This window comes from Harpia harpyja, chromosome Z, assembly GCF_026419915.1.
Source record: "Harpia harpyja isolate bHarHar1 chromosome Z, bHarHar1 primary haplotype, whole genome shotgun sequence".
Lineage (NCBI taxonomy): Eukaryota > Metazoa > Chordata > Aves > Accipitriformes > Accipitridae > Harpia > Harpia harpyja.
This window is the reverse complement of record NC_068969.1, coordinates 97,936,566-97,955,918: the sequence shown is the minus strand read 5'-3', so window position 1 is coordinate 97,955,918 and position 19,353 is coordinate 97,936,566. Positions and strand designations below refer to the sequence as shown.

The following is a 19,353-nucleotide window of genomic DNA, read 5'->3' as shown; positions in this document are numbered from 1 at the left end:
ATTTAAAGAGGTTGAAGGTGCAGGCGTTACGCCCTGTAAAACCCGGTAGGACACGCTCCAAAGGGGGCAGTTTGGGAGCGCCACCGGGCCGCGACCCTGCCCCGGGCCCCGGCGGGAGCCCCGCGGACGGCCGGACGCCAGGGGGCGAGCGGGGAAGTGGAAGGGGCGGGCCGGGCCCATCGATGGGGGCGGCCGCTCTGCGCTCGGCTCCTCCGCCCTGCCTCTCGGCTCTGGATTAGCGAAACTGGCGACGTGGGACGGTCGCCGGCCCGGCCCCGCGCTCTGCCTCGCCCGCCGGGGTGAAGCCGGGACTCGGAGCCTGCCGCGCCGCAGCGGAGCGGAGCCCGGGGAGCCAGCCGCGGCAGCGTGCCCGCCGGCTGGGACGCGGAGGCGGAGGGCGGCCGCGGCGCTCTCCTGCCGCAGCCCCGCCGGCGCGGCGCGGTTCGGTGAGGGGGCGGCGGCGGCGGGGACCCCCCCCTACCGCTACCCCCACCCCCACCCCCGCCCCGGGGGGCGGCCGGGCGACGGGGCCATGGCGCTGCGGGCCCGGGCGCTGTACGACTTCAGGTCGGAGAACCCGGGGGAGATCTCGCTGCGGGAGCACGAGGTGCTGAGCCTCTGCAGCGAGCAGGACATCGAGGGCTGGCTGGAGGGCGTCAACAGCCGCGGCGACCGCGGCCTCTTCCCGGCCTCCTACGTGCAGGTGATCCGCGCCGCCGAGCCGCCGCCGCCCGCCCGCTACGCCAACCTCCCCGCCGGCGGCTTCGAGCCGCTGCCGCCCCCCGCCGCCTTCAAGCCGGCGGCGCAGCAGCCCCCGCCGGCGGCGGCGCCCGAGCCCTTCCCGCTGCCCCCCGCCGCCGCCGGGTACCCCTTCCCGCCGGCGCCCTACGGCGGTTCCTACCAGCCCAGCCAGGGCAGCGATGACGACTGGGACGACGACTGGGACGACAGCTCCACCGTGGCCGACGAGCCGGGCGCCCTGGGCAGCTCCTACCCCGACTACGAGGTGGCGGGCGGCGCGGCCTCTGGCCGCTATCGCCTGTCCACCCGGTCCGAGCTTTCCCTGGGCTCCCGCGGTGGCGGCCACCCGGCGGGCCACCCACACCCGCCCGGTGGCGGCGGCGGCAGTGGCAGTGCCAAGAGCTCGGCCACGGTGAGCCGCAACCTCAACCGCTTCTCCACCTTCGTCAAGTCTGGCGGGGAGGCCTTTGTGCTGGGCGAGGCGTCGGGCTTCGTGAAGGACGGGGACAAGCTGTGTGTGGTGCTGGGACCCCGGGGCCCCGAGTGGCAGGAGAACCCCTACCCCTTCCAGTGCTCCATCGAGGACCCCACCAAGCAGACCAAGTTCAAGGGCATGAAGAGCTACATCGCCTACAAGCTGGTGCCCAGCCACACTGGGCAGCAGGTGCACCGCCGCTACAAGCACTTTGACTGGCTCTACGGTCGCCTGGCCGAGAAGTTCCCCGTCATCTCTGTGCCCCACTTGCCGGAGAAGCAGGCCACCGGCCGCTTTGAGGAGGACTTCATCTCCAAACGACGCAAAGGCCTGGCCTGGTGGATGGACCACATGTGCAGCCACCCTGTGCTGGCTCAGTGCGATGCCTTCCAGCACTTCCTCACCTGTCCCAGCACGGATGAGAAGGCCTGGAAACAAGGCAAGCGCAAGGCTGAGAAGGACGAGATGGTGGGTGCCAACTTTTTCCTGACCATCAGTGTCCCTGTGGGCCCTGGGGCCAGCCTGGACTTGCAGGAGGTGGAAAGCCAGGTGGATGGCTTCAAAGCCTTCACGAAGAAGATGGACGAGAGTGCCCTGCAGCTTAATCACACCGCCAACGAGTTTGCCCGCAAACAAGTCACTGGTTTCAAGAAGGAATACCAGAAGGTGGGGCACTCCTTTAAGTGCCTCAGTCAGGCGTTTGAGCTGGACCAGCAGGCCTTTTCGGCTGGCCTCAACCAAGCCATAGCCTTCACTGCAGAAGCGTATGATGCCATTGGGGACCTCTTTGCAGATCAGCCCCGGCAGGACCTAGATCCTGTGATGGATTTGTTAGCGCTGTATCAGGGGCATTTGGCTAACTTTCCAGACATCATCCACGTCCAGAAAGGTAACACCCTTACATGTTTTCTGAAATGATGGAAGTTTTGTGTATCAGTGGTATGCACACAGATGTAGGGACTAGGGGCTAAATTTGCACTGTGTCTGGCTTGCTGGCCTTGCGTTAAATCTTTCTGTGGTTACTCAGGTAAACTGATGCTAAAAATACAAAAAACACATCAGTGACAATTTTCATTCTGTGCCAAAGGTCTAGACATAGTTGAGAATTTTACTGGTCAGAAGTTGCTGCATTTGGCTGTGTGTCTGAAAGAAACCACATCTGCCTATACTGCTGACACCTTAAAGATTAATGGGTTTGTTTACAAACCCTGGAAATGAAGTGGTATGAAAACATCTATTACTCTTTGATGTACGTTAGGTGTCTTAAATCTCTGATCTAGTAGATAATAAATATGAAGTAATCTGAAGATGCAGGTACTCCTCCGACTGACCACCTTGTTTGAGGTGGGCTTGGTGGTGTGTGCATTTTGCAGTGTCAGACAGTCAGATGAGGTGTTTAAAGTTGCTGGGGTTTCTCAGTTTGGCCACCCATTAAAATCTCTTGGGGCCTTTGAAAGAGTAATGGTCTGCAACAGTGTTCTTAGTTGGAGTTGTTCATCCTTTGCCCTTGTTATCATAAAAAGATGTTGCTCACCTGTTACCCTTTCAGCATCTTTAGAGCTGAAACACGCTTCTGAGGTTTAGATTGCTGTTTGTATGGTGCTTTGTGATCCAACAGAGAGAAAGACACTCCAAAAATGGAAGAATCATCTGCTATATAACCGGTGACACTTGTTCAGAGAAATACAAGTTTGTAGCACTATGTGTGTGTAGATGATCTCCCTGCTGTGAAATTAATGATATTCATATATTCCTCAGCATTGTGAGAAGACTAGGCCATCATTCATTCTTTTTGCTGTTATATTCCTTACCTGTAGTTTTCAGCTCAAAGATCGGGCGCGGCGGGGGATTGGAGCTGTAAAAGAGACCGAGAAAACATCACATGTACTCTGCAGAAATGGGTGTTATTTTGGAGATGAATAAGCAGTGTTCTGTATCCCAAGAGGCAGGCCTTGAATTGTCACCCACGGTCAATCAGTCTTTTGTGCCCTTACGTGACATTTCCAGGGTTTTTCCATCTGGAACAGTACCTTGAGTTTGACAGTAAAAGAGTTGGAAGAGTTTTTTTCAACAGATCAGAAAGGCAGGCTTCCGGGAGGTGTGCATTATTGCTGGGAAAATCTGAGGAAACAGAGTTGGTACAAAGTGCGCAATTTGTTGTTATTTAAGAAAGTAAGCTTTTCATAAAAATGGCATGCATCAAAGTCAGATTTCCATTCTGCTGTCGAATCTTGACAATTGTGAGTGGAAACTTAAACAATCTTAATATTGAAGAGAAAAGGGAAGTGTGCAGTCTTGCGTTTGAGCAGTTGTTCTGCTAGCTGCTGTGGCATTGTGTTCTGATAACAACTTCCAGGATTTTTAGATTTGGAGACAAGGGTGGCCTTGGCAATGCCTCGCGTTTGGGAGTAGAGCATTTTAAAGTAAGTCGTCAACTAATAATGAGATTATCTGTAAGCTTCTGGAAAAAAAGTAAAGGGAGAGATTTTTTTATTAGGTGGAAAAAATCAGCAGACTATATATAGTATTTAAATAATATATCCTCAAGCTTTAAGGCTATATAGAGTTCTTCACTGCAGTATTTTTGGAGACGAGACTGTGAAAAGAAGATTGGGAATAATAAGATATGTGCTTGACTCAACACTGTTTCTTTTATAGTTCTGCTTGAATTTGTGCTTACTGGTTAGGTTACCTTGCTGAACCAGGGAAAGTTCATCTAAATGAGCTACCACCAGAGCAGTGCATGAGCATGACGTACATAGAGTTGATTTTGTGCCAGAGCACTGTCCTGGAACTGGTTGGAGAAACGTACAGCCAGTCTGCATGCAGGTGTTAATGCTCCAGCGCCTCTGGGCTAATACTGCCTTCAATGCAATATTAATCCAGGTACCTACTTGCTATCAGAAAATGGCATGGGCTTGAGAGGCTGGTCTCTTGAGTGTCCACGTTCATGATAGGAACAGGGTTAGAACTGGGTTATGTGTTTGTTTTTGTCATTCCTGTTACAAAGCAGGCAAACTAGAGGAAAACTGAGAAGATGATGTTTTTTACACCCGGTATATTGCTGTTTTATTACTCTTAAGAGTTACTTGTAACATGGTATAACTTTTCAGTTCCAAATTGTAAACTTCAGATGAAAATATGAACTGCTTGGTGTTTTTACGACACAAGAGCTTTCTTTTAAATTTACTATCTGGAATAGTTGACAGTTTTGAGAATTATGTTTGTCTGTATAGACTAAACAAATATCTGTTGGTGATAATAGAACATCTGAAAAATAGAGTCAATGTGTCTTTCTTCAAGTGTTTCATTTTCTAGTGTACAATTTCTTTGTGCAGTAAAATGACCCCAAAGTGCTCTTAGAAGTGACAGAAACAGCAGCCTGATTGATGCATTGCTTACATAGCCATGTTAGGAGTAGTTCTCCTTTGTTTTCTACATAATGCAACTATATTGTCCACTTGCAATAAAAACCGAGGCCTTTTCTAGACTCCATTTCTGTATTCCCCTAGACCTGAGAAGGACCAAACAATGAAGGCAGCTGTGCCCAAAACATGCCCATGTCTGTGGGTAGAATATTCAACTGCATTGTCCTGCTGTGGGTTTGCTCTACTGCAGATAGCTGAACAGCTGCTGAATGTGATTCGGAAGTGTGTTTTGTGGTATGGACTGAGAAGTCTGCATGTCTGGGGTTTTTTAGTCATTTCTGCAACTTCTGCAAAAACAAGGACAGAGAATCTCTAAGTCAGAGACAAAAATTTCCCTGTATTTTGGGCATTGTCTTTTCTCCTAGAATTATGAACCAAAGCCATGTAAGACAAAGCTGTTGCTTTGTCTGTGTATCAGCAGGAAAACATGTTAACTGTTGTGCTTTTAATTGCTCTGGGGTCCAGGTCTTTCTTTCTGCCTCCTGTGCTAGGGACATCATCCATGATCTGAAGTGTGCAGAAAGGGGTTGTTATTTTGGTCACTTGCGTAAAACATGTGAACCAATGGACTGTGGGAATGTTTTCAAACTGCTTATTTTCTTATTAATATTGTAAGTATTTTATTAAATGGCAATAGCTTTAATAGGAGATTTTAAAAGATTCCTTTCCCTCTGCCTACTTCATCTTGAGCACCCAGTGTTTAAGGAATTTTCTGTGAGGGAAGGAAGAGTTAAATTTCCTGCTCCAGAAGAGACAGAGGAAGGATTCGAACTTTTCTGTCCCACATGCCAGTTGAGGATCAACTTGTCAGCGCTTTGTGAGAGACCTTACCCGGTTTCATGTGCACTCCAGACCAGGTCTGAAGGTTCGTTGGATTGAGCCCTACAGTGAGGAACGCACTGAGTTGGAAACCCCATGTTTTCATCTGGAAACGCTTGGTTTGAGAGTCCCAGTGAGGCTGGCACAGAGCATATCAGCCCCAAGGCATACATCCCTTACAAATGACATGTTGTTTTATTGGTTTTGTTTGGAAAACTAAGCAATTATGGGAAAATTGGCACCTATAGGGGTAGATGATGGCAGAGTGGTGTCTCGAGCATCTAAGCACCCAAATACATGTATGAATATAGCCCTCAACCCCCCATAGGTAAATGCTTCTAAAGTGCTTGCATGAAAGTATTCCTGTGCGTGCTTGTGTTTTTTGGAGTGGAAGATCCAAATATGTTAGACAAATATACTTGTATTCAGGTTTTTTTTAGTCTGGCAAAACATTTATAGAAGAGGAATATTAAGTTCAGTAGGCTCAAAAACTAAGCTGCACTTTTGTAATTTTCTTTTGCAGAACTGGTGTATCTTTCAAGAACTACTAGAGTCAGTTGCTTTAATTTTGAGAAGAAGAGCAGCCTCCTGACTTAATTTGTAATGGATAATGCCTTCTTTTCTGTGTTTTTAAGGTCTGCTTGTGGAAATTCCCTAGGCATTCTTGGCAAAATAATTCCTAAATATTAATTGCTAGAGCTTCACTCAAGTGATGAAATCTTCTGACTTCAATAATCTTCAACATAAATGCTCACTGCAGGCCCATGCAAGTTCAGGTTCAGAAAATTTATGTGCATGTGAGAATTTGAGATAGTGTACACTAGTACTCTAGCTCATGCTTGTCTGGCTATCTTGTCTTCGTATTTGCGTAGTGAAAGTAGAGAAGTTACGGGTTTTCAGATTTCTTTCAATTTTTGTTTGAGGAATTACTATAATTGGCCTCTTGTGATTCTTGAAAGTGGAAGAAATACGGACAAACTTGCTGTTTCATCTCTGCTTTCCAGATTTCTCCTTTCTCTTAACGTTATGATGTTAACAGTAGACAGACAAACTTTTGGTTATGATTTTTGCAAAACAGATTTGAGAAGGTGGTCTAAATGTTTTCTAAGATGTAGGCAGCAATTGTTTCCTCTGCGTACCAAGATTTAAGAGAATTATTTTTAAAAATATCTGAATGACCTTTTTGCTTCTTGATCACTGTTTGTGTTCATAGCTGATAAAACCCCAGTGATTTTCTTTCAAAAACAGCAGGTAGCAGAGGAAGAGTGTAACTGTTCCTCCTGTGGAAGAGACAGCACGTGTCACAGCACACCATAAAGTCTATCCACAGTTCCCACTTAGTCCCAATGGGCTGGAGAAGTTTTGATCAGAGCTCACACCTGTAGTAGGTTTGACCACAGGCAGTGCATTGTCACCTCCTGTGCTCTTACAGATACTTGCTCATCGCAGGTGGTAAGGCCTTGTCTACTGGGAAAACGTTGTGGGCAGCTGGAGAGTAGCAGGACGGTGTAGATATTGAAGAATTGAAAACTATTTTGTAGAAAGAGGAAGTAATTTTATTTCAAAGACTATGTAATGCCTTTTCAGCTTGAAGCTTATGAAGAATCTAGATGGTGAGAAAAGGTTCATTGCCCTTCTCTTGCAGCTGAGAGAACTCCAGGTCTTGCTAAGAAGACTTCCATCCAAACAGGGAAGACAAGAACTTGTAGACTGAAAATGGAAAGTAGCTCATAGACCTCTTGCAAGTCTTCGTAAGCACATTATCAAAAACAAACAAGCTGGCCGATCTTTTTTGCAAGTCAATTTCGAAACAAGGACATGTTTCAGCCTTTCCAGCATCTTTCCATGACTTCATTGTTAGACTTTGTTTGAACAGTTAAAATGCCAAGTTAATGTGTGCAGACTGCATAAACTCATCCAGCTGGTACCTTGCTTATTTTAAATTGCCTCGTTCAAATAGCACAGAATTTGAAAATTCTAATTAAAAAAAATGAAATCACATTTGGCTTAGCCCCCAAAACATGAGTCTTATCAGCAGACTAGAGCAAACAAATGGCAAATGCTTTCTACACAGTCTTGCTTATATCTTTCATGAAGGCCATGAGGATTTAAACAAAATTAAAAAAAAAAAACTAGTGAAAAGTGTGCTTTAAATTTTGGAGTGGAATCGCATTAAATCAGTGACGGACTATATACATTTAAACAATCTGTTCAGTTCTTGTCAGTGACTTCGGGTTGTTATTGTAGCAGAGCAGGAAGAAGTGTGATGGTGTTGTGGTTTAACCCCAGCCAGCAACTATGCACCGTGCAGCTGCTCACTCACTTCCCCCCGACCCAGTGGGATGGGGGAGAGAATCGGGAAGAAAAAAGTAAAACTCATGGGTTGAGATAAGAACAGTTTAGTAGAACAGAAAGGAAGAAACTAATAATGATAATAATAACAATAATAAAATGACAATAATAAAAGGATTGGAATATACAAAACAAGTGACGCACAATGCAATTGCTCGCCACTTGCCAACCTATGCCCAGTTAGTTCTCGAGTGGCGATTCCCCCCACTCCCACTCCCCCCAGTTTATATACTGGATGTGATATCACATGGTATGGAATATCCCTTTGGCCAGTTTGGGTCAGCTGCCCTGACTGTGTGCCCTTACAGCTTCTTGTGCCCCTCCAGCCTTCTTGCTGGCTGGGCATGAGAAGCTGAAAAATGCTTGACTTGGTATAAACACTATTTAGCAACAGCTGAAAACATCAGTGTGTTATCAACATTCTTCTCATACTAAATCCAAAACATAGCACTGTACCAGCTACTAGAAAGAAAATAAACTCTGTCCCAGCCGAAACCCAGACAATGAATTAAATCAATGTATATGTTAAAACCACCCAGATGGGCTTAGAGTTAATAAAGTTTCTATAATCTCTAGCAAAGACTGTTTTATTTGTTAGTGGTCTCTGAATTGTGTAGATTAGAAAGTGATTTCATTTTGAACTGAAAAATGCATCTCTGGGTGACAGCTTTCGATGAGCTTTGCAACAGGGTAACTGGAAGAACAAATAATTCTGTCTGACATTAATAACCCTGCAGTCAGTCAATGTTAACCTAGATGTTAGCACAGTACTGTAGTTTATGAGCCTAGATTTATAGGATAGTATTATTTTACTCTGGGGTTGTTTTGAGGAATGGGCAACAAAATAATAAAAAATAAACCTCACTTTTTTAACTTTTGTTAGGATGCAGATTCTAAAAGCATTACAGCGATTTTCATGTATCTGTACAAAAATCCCTGGAATAGTAAAGTAATTGCAATTTGATATATTTTATTTTTATATTTCTAACTTTCACTGTGGAAAAGAGTATGTTGTTAAAGTAGTTTTGTACCCTTAAGGAGAAAAGTATAATCTTTGAATTAGAAAGACTGGTTTTGAAAACTCTGTTGTGTTGGCACTTTCATAAAGAACAAGTGACTTCATCATTTTGCCTTTGATGTTGGAGATCACTTGCTATTTTCTGTTTAAAACTGTAAAACCAGATTTTAAAGTAACAAGTCATTCCTACATTAATTACTGTAATGGTACTTTTTCCCTGTGACGTTTCTTTTATACAGTTCACTCTCTCCTGGAGAAGTCTTCTGGTTTTAATTTCAGGAAAATTCCCATTATGCTGCTTTCCATTCTAAATCTTGGCCAGAAAATGTAAAGAATTTGCAGAATCTTAATGTAGGCTTCTTTTGTTAATCTGTGCTCAGAGCATTCTTAAGCAAATAATCTGTCAATGTAGTTAAAATCTCTATTCTGCCACACACAATTTCATCATTTCACTTTGAATTGAGAGGGGGAAGTTTGGGGGAGGAGTCAGAGTAGGATTTCACGTTTTGTGTAATTTCATGTGGTGCTTCTGCAACTTCCCTTGTATTGGAGCTAATGATTGTGTAGCCCTGGGCTGAGCTGGATCACATAACTAAGCCATTGATAAAACTAAGCCACTGTCTCCCTCCCCTCCAGGCCAAATGCAGTTTTTTATTGGATTAGTCATTTGAGTCATCCCGTAACAACACCTTTGCTAGATCTGGTGTAAGTGGGATGGCCATGTAGATAGGCTTTTTCTGGCAGCAGTCTGCTGGATTAGAGATAATGTTTCCTCCACAGTTGTTTCTTTCGGAAGGAGGGTAGATCAAAACTGCTACGTGCACATGGGCTACCCAGGGTTTGCCTTTTCAAATCTTTAAGCAGAGAGCTGTATTTAAATGATCTCACCATTAGGTAAGGAACAAGGAAACTTATTTCTAGTTACATTTTCTCTTTTGCATCCTTTGATGAAAGCAACATCATAAATATATTGGGTTTTCCCTTCTTTTTAGAGATGGTGTCTCATCTTAGAACAGTGCCTTGTAATAAAAGTAAAGCAAAGGGAGTTGTTGGACTAGTTCAAAGCTCTTTCTTCAATAGCATGCTTTGAAGGACACATCACACCTATGGTTAGAGCATTTAATATGATGGGCAGCTGAATGGTGTGGAAATATCAGTTGTTCTACTTTCTAGTAAGTAATGCACCAAATCTTGTTTTGTAGATTGCTGATAATGGAAAGATGAAAAATTGTTTATTGCACAGGTCATTTTATTTGCACAAGATTTCTGAGGTACAAGTGCTGGGAGATTTTCTTTGTCAAACTTGGGTGTTTCTTTGAAGATCAGTGTTCTCTAACCCTACCTGTCCTTCCCTGTGAGGGAGCCATCTCTCAGCAGAGCCTTCAGACTTCGACACAAGGTCTTGCTGTTGCACCGAAGCCTGTTGGCTGGGGGACTTCTCAAAGGTGGTGGTCAAGAATATGGCACTCTTTGGTTTTGCCACAGTTACCACTGATGACAAGGCCAGAAATACCACCCTCCTTGGACTTTTTCCCAATCTGCCATATTTAGGGCTGTTGGCCTTTTCCGTATCATTTAGGAATAGGGTCTACAAATAGACTAAGTACAGGTTTGTGGTGGAGGAGTTGGTGGCCAGGTGCCCCATTTCTGTTCCCTGAACGGTTACTGCTTCTCACCTGCAGCACAGCCAGTGTCCCCGGCGGTGTGCTGCCCCGTGCCCACCTCCCTCCTGGCAGTGCCGGAGCCAGCCAGGAAAGGGCAAAGAGCTGTAACGTGAGGAGCAGCGCATACTGTTGGGCAGGCACCCAGCTCACTGCTTCAGTCTCCCACCCTCCTGCAGCTCCATTAAAAATGTATTTCAGAAAATACCATTCTTTGTAAGATATCAAGGGGAAGGACATTCCTGAGAGTGACTGTGAATTGCAGACATCCCTGACTTCATCAGATAGTTAACTGCTGCTTCAAGTGCTGTATTCTAGCAGTGTTGAGCCAGTGCTTCTTTCTGTTTCATCCCATATGCAGTATTACTGTATGCAGTTAAGTCATTGCTGCCACAGCAATGATTTTTCAGAAATATTGATACCATTATGAACAGTATCAGTAATTACTGCTTGTGTTTTTTAAGAATCGAGCTAGCCCAGCTGTGAAACAGGTGTGCACTGTAGTAAGCACTGTGCAAATACACAGCAAAAAGGGCTCCTGTCCCAAAGAATTCCCTTTCTCTCGGCTTGTCTTTATTTGGATTAGTAGCTTCAGACACAGCTGATGTTTCACTCCTGACTGCTGTATGCAACGCTCCAAAGCTGGTGTTCGGGTGCTTTGAGAAGAGATGGAAATGGGGCAGTGGGGAGATGGTACACCCTTAGCAGTAACTGCTCTTCATCAGCTTCTGATTGCGTGTGCTGGCAGGTGCAGGGCAGACTTGGTGTCAAGTGAGACAAAGGAGTTAAGTGAAGAGCAGTCTTGATTGCAGTCTTCATGAGGTGAGTCCCAAAACTTTTACGTTCTTGACACATTGCAGGCTGCAACTTGGACTTGTGTCATGTACACTAAGTGTGAAGAACCAGTGTAGGGCCAGCTGCTGGTAGGCTGACCGTACCATGCAGTTGGAGGGCTTGGAGACACATACACATCAGCATGGGTTTACAGGTATATACGCATATTTACAGTGTGGAGGGAGAGCGAATATAATTTCAAGTACTGATTCAAACCCACCCTTGGTTGACTCTTTACACAATCTCAAATCAATTATTAGTGTAATAAAACTGCAGGTGAAATGAAAATACATCAGCTGACCCAAACCTGAGTGCTCTCAGGTTCAAGAATTCTTTATTTTATTTCATTTTCCTGAATGTGTATGACTTCCTGCCTCATTGCAACCTCACGTTTGCATGGCCAGCTTACTGACTCAATACACTGCTTTTTTTCCTGGTAACTCCTCAGCACGCATTTAAATTGCTGTTTGCATTGTGTGTTTTACAGCTTGGAAGTATTTATTTCTAGCAGGAATTTTACATTGTCCTTGTCGTCTTGGCTGCTAGCACATTACTACACATGTCCCTTGTTAAATGTGTTTATATTGTCTTGTGTTGTCTAATCTCATACTTCAAAACAACTATTGAAACCTGCGAGTTTCTCTTATGCCCTTAACAGCATGCAGTGAGCACCACTGTCTGTTTAACACCAGGCTTTGGGCAATGAAAACCAGCATTCACATCTGCTTTTCCCCACCTTTAAGAACAGAAATAGATGTAGCACAACTTTTTGCAGCATCTTTGATCCAGGCCCTCTTCGGCGTTTGAAAGCTAGTCCTGATCACTGGAACATGATGTCTTGACAGAAGGTCTTTTCATTGGACGAGAAACTTTAAATGTGTGGGCAAGATTTTACAGAATCTGTAGAGCTGGAGCTAAAAAAACCCAAGAATTTATTTTTATGTATTCCATCCATCTGGGAACAGTGCATTGGTGGGTATTTATCCCAGACATGTATTCAGCAGGAGGTTTCCTTGAGCTAATATGCATTAGGAGGTGGCTCCTTTAATTTCTTTTCCCTAAAATGTGTGTTAGCCTTTTCTAGGGCTGCCGTAATTCTGCTTTTGTTTTTAAATACATCTTGCTTCTGGGGGTTGTCCAAACCAATGGTGATGTTCACATCATTAAATTCAGAAACCAGGAGGTGTTTCTGCAGGTGTACTTAGACTGGAGGGACTTGCTCAGCCTCAACAGCCTACGAGGGTGGCAGTGGGTGCTGGGAGGTGCTGGATTAGGTGCTCAGGGAAACGGATAGATTAGTGAGGATGGAGGTGGGGGAGTTCACAGTGTACAGCCTGGGGTGAAATAGGTTAGAAGTTGCAGGCTGGGAGGCATTAGAGGTTACCATGGGACCTGTCCCATACGTGGGCATCTCTGAGCAAGACCCTTGTTTTCAAGCAGGGGTGCACATAAGGGGCTGCTCTCTGCTCCCCAATTCCCTCACCTTGTCCTCCTCCCCCCTTTCGCCATTAGAAACCTGCATGGATCATTGCACCCTTGACATCAATGAATCTCTCCTCTGGCTCAGAGTTTTGCTCATGTAGATTAAAATACAAGTGCTGTAGGCTATGGAGAAGTATTTAGAGAAAATTTGGGCTGAAATATGGTATGTTATTGCAAAGACATGCAAAGTAACAACACTTTTTCCTAAGATTTACTAAACTAAGTCTTGCAAACTTCAGTAGATGCTGAACAAATTAAAAATGACATTTTACAACAAATTATCATTTGCTTCTTAAAATAAAGCACATGGGTTTTTTTTCTGTGTGTTTGGGGAAGGTTCTTTGTCCTAAAATAAGCTAAAATTTTCCTCTATTAAGTTATTTTAAGATTAATTGTTTTACTAATAATTCAACACTGCATTTAAAGGCACTTCAGAAAAACAAGCAAGTTTGTACTTAAGCATATGTGTAAGCTTTTGTCATATATTGCTGATGTCCAGTTGTGGTCTGTCTAGGTTTTAACGGAAATTCTACTATAGGACCAGTATGAATCCATGTGCATTAAGAGAGCAGTGTTAACGGTTGCAAGTTTTCCCCTTGAATTCCTTTCCCTAATTGTATATCTTCCTGGGTTTTTTTCAGTGGCAAAAAATGCATAATGCATGATATGTCTAGTCTGGAGGGCTTTAGTGTTTGGTAATGTATGTTTTTTATTGATGTAAAATAATTTTAAGATTATTCATGCTCCAGAGCTTAGTTATGCTTTTAGCTGCTGATACTGTAAATTTCAGTATTTTTCTTCCAGTTTGGTCATTCTAGAAATAACATCTAAAGCTGTTTCCCACATCACAACTGAAGAGTTGTCATGTTTATTTAACCAGCTCCATCTGGCTTCCAGTAAGTCCCAAATTTCAGTTTTTCACAGCCGTGCATGGATTCCTGCCATGCCCACAGAATGCAGACAAAATTTTTGCTAAGCCTGGTTTTTGTTGAAAGAAGCGTCCTTTTTGCAGAAGAAGGGATTAAATATTTTTCAGATCATGCCCTACCTCACAGATTCCTCACTCCTTAGAGGAGAAAATACAGATCTTCTGGCACAGTCCCACTGCTGGCACCACTGCCTGTGGAAAAAGCTTTTCGGTGGTGTTTTTTTGGGCCAGGCTAGAGAGGATGAGGTCTATCAGTTGAAGCAGTCAATGCCAATCACTTAGCCACCATGCCAGCATGCCATGGGGGCCAGGGAGGTGTGGAGCCCTGCCACCACCTCTCAGCCCCCCAGGAGAGCCACTGCCCTTGGCCTTTGGGCAGCTCTTTGGAGCACTCGTTCAGAGCACGGCCTCTGCCACTCAAATAACAGTGTCCTCAGCCACGCAGCCTGCGGTCTATGCTTACCTTCTTAATAACGTCCCTGCCACAGTTCAAAAAAGAAAGGGAAAATCTTTCTTATGGTCTTTCTGCAAGGATGCCACACCAGAGGGGAATATCATATGCTCATGACTGAGAGCTCATACCAGGGCTGCAGACAGGAGATAACCACATACAGCACAGCTTAAATGCAAATTAAGCAGAAAAAGTACTGATAACAGAGGAGGTATTTTCTGACTGACTGCAATTAAAAACATCCCCTACAACACCTAAGAAGGTGGTGGTAGAAGTTGAACAGAGGAAAGTTATATATGCTTCTCTGATCTTAGGAATTCCAAGACACAACTCCCATTTCATTTCAAAAATGCAACAAAGTCTTTTTCCCCAAGCCTGCCAAATCCTGATATTTTAACTTGCTCCTAGTAAGAGTGTACCTTGACCCTACATTCTACCTGACTGCCTGGTAAGGGGTTGGAGATGGGCGGGGGATGAGCCACAGCAGGCAGAGGAACATGAGAAGTGCCTGAACAAAATGCAGCGAGCAGCAGCCGTGCTCCCCAGTTGCATCCCAACCCGCTGTGCATGCAGCAAAGACAGATGTGTCCAGGCACAAGGTCATGCTCCAGATCTGAATTGCAGAGATGTGTCAGGGCACTGGGGGGAGGCACGTTTGAAATGGCTTGTTAAAACAGGCATAGGAAGGAAAGGACACAAGATAGCGTTACTGCTGATGAACTGCGTTTTTACTGTTTAATGGTGTTTACTACATGTGTGGATTCAGGCTAATGAGAAGACAAACCTGCTCCCCCAGCAGACAGATTGGAGGTTGTCCCTCTGGAATATATAGGCAGAGAGGTTTCTCTGTTAGCTTGTTGCCTAGTGTCACTGTAGGGAGTCCAGAAAAGCATTTCTTCAAGGCAATGTAAAGGGAGTCGCATCACTGAACTGTAGTCATGTGTATGGTAAGAAGGGTAATCTGAAAGGAAAGAGTTAAGACATTACAAATAGGTGAAGGACCAAGTAACTTAAGTGTGATTGTAAAGGATGTGAAAAATGTCCTATCACTTACAACTTGTGAGAAGATAAAAGCTGTATTGGTCTGATTGGTTTTAGTTATAAGAATAAAGTATGTATGTAATATTTAAGGCAAAGAAGGTGCTCTATGGGTAATTGAGTCCAAGAAAATGAATGTCTTAAGATGTATCTTGGTATTCTGTCATTATATGAGTCTGCTTTGGGTAGGTCTGTTCTGCGTGATACTTCATTTTTGTAGGATGTGAGTGCTTTAATTAGCTATTTGGAGAAGGAGGACTGTCAATTCTTTCGCTGTGTTTTTCTTCTAGCTCTTACAAGACTGCGTTAGGTCTACCTGGACACGTGCCACTTTGAAATAAGCTTTTAGATTCTCTAGTACTCAATAATTAATTTGGGGATATCTGTAGTGTAAAAGCAGAATGGTATGGCAAGATTTTACATATTCAGTTCTCCTTTTGACATTTCACGAAGATTGGGAAAAGTGATGTTTCACTAAGTCCAATTTCTTAATGAGGTTATTTTTCTGATGTTTATGTAGGCTTAAATTGATCTGACTAGTTTTCTAGTGCTTTCATTTTTTCCCACTACTGGTACATTTATCAGTTATTCTCTGAAGGACACCATCTGATTTTTAAGATTGTGAAATAGGCATGTTTTACTAACCTCTGCAAGCTACAGCCTTTAAAAAGTGGGGGTTTTTTTAAACAAGAATCACTGTTCTGTGATTTTTTTTTTATATGAAAAAGCTTTTATTTTATTCCTTTTCATTCATCTATATATAAGCACACATATAAATAGGTTTACAATGAGCCTTATACAAATCCTTGTTGTTATTAAATCACTTGTTAAAGTACAGTAGTCGAGTCTACATTGTCCTCACAGTTCAACTGTTTTGTTTTGTTCTTTACACAGGAGCCCTTACCAAAGTAAAGGAGAGTAAGCGGCATGTGGAAGAGGGGAAGATGGAGCTGCAAAAAGCTGAGGGCATTCAAGAACGCTGTAACATTATTTCTTTTGCGACCCTAGCAGAAATTAATCATTTCCACAAAATTCGTGTGAGGGACTTTAAATCACAGATGCAGCATTTCTTGCAACAGCAAATACTCTTTTTTCAAAAAGTGACACAAAAACTAGAAGAAGCTCTTCACAAGTATGACAGTGTTTAATCTCTGATCTTTGATTTGTGGACTTCCCTCAGAATGAACATGACCCAGGCAGCAAAGCAAATGCTGCTGCTGCTGAAGAACTCTTGCCAGTGGTAGACGGTGGTACAAGGATGGTTTTGTTCACCTGGAACCCCAGTTTAATCTCCAATTATGTAGAAAGGAAACAGTTATAGGGCTATGTAGTAGAAACAGTACCACGCATTGTAACTAAGTTATACTGTGTATGCCTACACTACCATTGTAACTTTTTTGGAATAATGAGTATACTATTTGCCTTATTGCTTTTTGAAATATGGTATTTTAGTGCATACTTTGTAGACCTCAAAACTCTTTGGGTCTTTAAGGAAGTTGGCTAGATAAAAGCCTGCTTCAGATGCCTTTTTACTTTCCTAGATTTGGGTTTCCTAAATTCAAATGATTCTCTGTTTACAGACTCCTACTAGAGCAGCTATGTGATTCTGTGCCTTTAGACTCTATTTTTCCTTTTCTAGTAAGTCACATTTTTATGATTGAATGAATGAAGGGTTGATGCCTATGACAGAAACTGATTATGAAACCTCACATTGATTGGAAAAAAATCAGCTGCCATCCAGTTTGCACAGCAAGTACTGTCTTACAACAAATGTTGGCTCAAAAAGGAGAACTTAAATCTATTTACACTTTCCCTGAAAGTGGAGACTACTTGTTACATGTACTGGGATGTTAAGCACATATACAAAAATACGCCACTTAATTCCCTTTCCGAAATGAGTAATACAGTGAGGTTTGGTTTTTTGTTTTTTTTTTAGTATATAGCATTACTGTGAGTGGAAATTTGAAGAGCTAGCCTAATAAAAATTATATGTATCAAGGGGATATTAATACAAGCTATGCGGCTGGAACATTTTTTTTAAGTTTGAAATTATCTGCTTATTTTTCAGTTGCTGATTCAGTTTAACTTCAGACTTGCATCTACATTGCCAGTTGTCTGAGTTGAAACTCCACTGTGATTCATTAGTTTACTAAGTTACAAGTTTTCAGGGATGTTCAGTAATATATATGATCTGAAATAAGTCTTGGCTGAACTGACTTGGAAAACAGGTGGCATTTTTATGTTTGTAACACTCAAGAATTAACAATTGTCTTAATTTTTGTATAAATATTTTTGACAAGCAGGGTGCATTTATATATATCTAAACACTATCTTTTAAAGAGTTTTCTGGCTTATTTCCCTTGAATTAAGTCTGAAGTCTGTGTTTCTTACCTGTTGGTTTCCTTCTTATAGGTCAGTATGAAAGAGGGGGTTTATTGATCCTATCTTTTTTCTCCGAAACTAAAATAACAAAACCTTCCAAGGAAGCAAAATGTTTACTTTTTTGTTTTGAATTAAATTAATCAAAGATAGCTTAAACAAATGAAAGCCTGGAGAAGGAAGTTAAGCAACAGTTACATTTAAGTACAAATCATTCCTCACCTGTGCAGCAGAAATGTGCAGTTCTTTTGCTCGATCATGTGTGCTTCTGTAGCTTAACCCCACACCTGTTTTAGAGGAATGAATGTGAGAATGTAGTTTTAGTTTTAAGATTCATCCACAAATGCTTGGAGATTGCTATTTTGCGCAGGTTGTGTTTGGCAGTGCTTCTCATACATACCCAAAGAAGTAAAATACAGAATAACAAAGAAGAAAAAACCAGTATTTGTAAAAGAAAGGACAATCAGTGAGGAAAGACTATTTCCAGGCTATTAAAGAATGCTGCAAACAACAGGGTTGACCATAAAATAAGGACCATAGTCATAGGGCTGAGTTGCTCTTTATCTTCCTCATGGTGTCTTGTTCTACATTCAAAACTCACCACTTCCACTAACAGCTCTTCACAGCAGTACTCCAGCTTCCCATATGTCATCTAATTATGTGAGATAGTGATGAGCTAGGTTTGAGCTGAGTTCCATGGATTATGTTTGCTTAAGCCAGATACTGTTTTATTAAATGTCTTTGCAGTAATTAGATCAGACTACAATCAAACTAATTCTACGTGGAGGTATTAAGACCTGTTCAGAAATTGATCTTGGTCCAGATGATGTATTCTAGGAGGTTAGTGTTAACAACATGTACATATCCAGGAGGAAGATAAGCTGTGATATGCATACATACAACATTATCAGACAGGTACAGTGTTCCCAAATAAACTGTCATGGCCTTCACCTTACTTTCTCATTTGTGAATTTTTGGGGTGGAGGAAAAGTGGGAGTGCTAATTAGTTAAACTTGATGTACCGAAAAATCTTGACTGGAATCCTGGATCTGAATGGTTGCAGAGTTCAGGAAGGTTCAACTCTGCATTCATATTATTAGCATCTTCCCTTTTTCCTCATTTATTATAGAGTTTGAGTTAAACTGATGTAGGGAGCCTGAACTCCATTAATGCTTACTGCACTATGCGAGAACTACGGTTTTAATTTTATTTGGAACAAGTATGACATTGACCACTCATGACTGATGGACTACTGGATGGTGTGGTCTGAGATCCGAATGTACTCTACAATAAAGTGAATGTATATTGTGTGGGACTTTGGAAGCATCAAAGGAAATCTAACAGAATCCTTTTAAATAAATAAATGCGGAGGAGAGCAAATTAGCTCTATAGTATAATGTTAATGCCTTTGTTTTATTCCATTCCTGTAATTTGGTTTTGGTGCATTACAATTTTTGCATTGACAAGTAGTTAAGTATCTGGTATGCTTGTTGGGTGTTAGGGAGGTTGAACTGAAAGCTTCAGGAAGACCCACTGAGGTATTGGTTTCTGTTAAAGTGTTGAATCCAATGAAAACTGTGGAATTAACCCATCAGGGGAATATATCTACTGAGAATCACCAGCAAGTGGAGTGTGAATAATGTTTTTATTCAAATTGTAGGGTTTCATTTAGAAATTAAGAACCTGCTAAAATGATGAGATCAGTTTGTTTTCTAGCCTTTTTGTTGTCTGATACTTGCAGAGAAGA

The 19,353-nt window shown here is 42.8% G+C and overlaps 1 protein-coding gene across 1 annotated transcript; it reads left to right on the top strand.

The window, feature by feature from the left end:
• Nucleotides 1-497: 497 nt before the first annotated feature.
• Nucleotides 498-19,009, top strand: SNX18 (sorting nexin 18). The gene is made up of 2 exons (XM_052778412.1): nucleotides 498-2,105; nucleotides 16,122-19,009. Exons 1-2 carry the CDS (start codon nucleotides 533-535, stop codon nucleotides 16,373-16,375), a joined length of 1,827 nt encoding a protein of 608 aa, XP_052634372.1. The 5' UTR covers nucleotides 498-532; the 3' UTR covers nucleotides 16,376-19,009.
• Nucleotides 19,010-19,353: the final 344 nt, after the last annotated feature.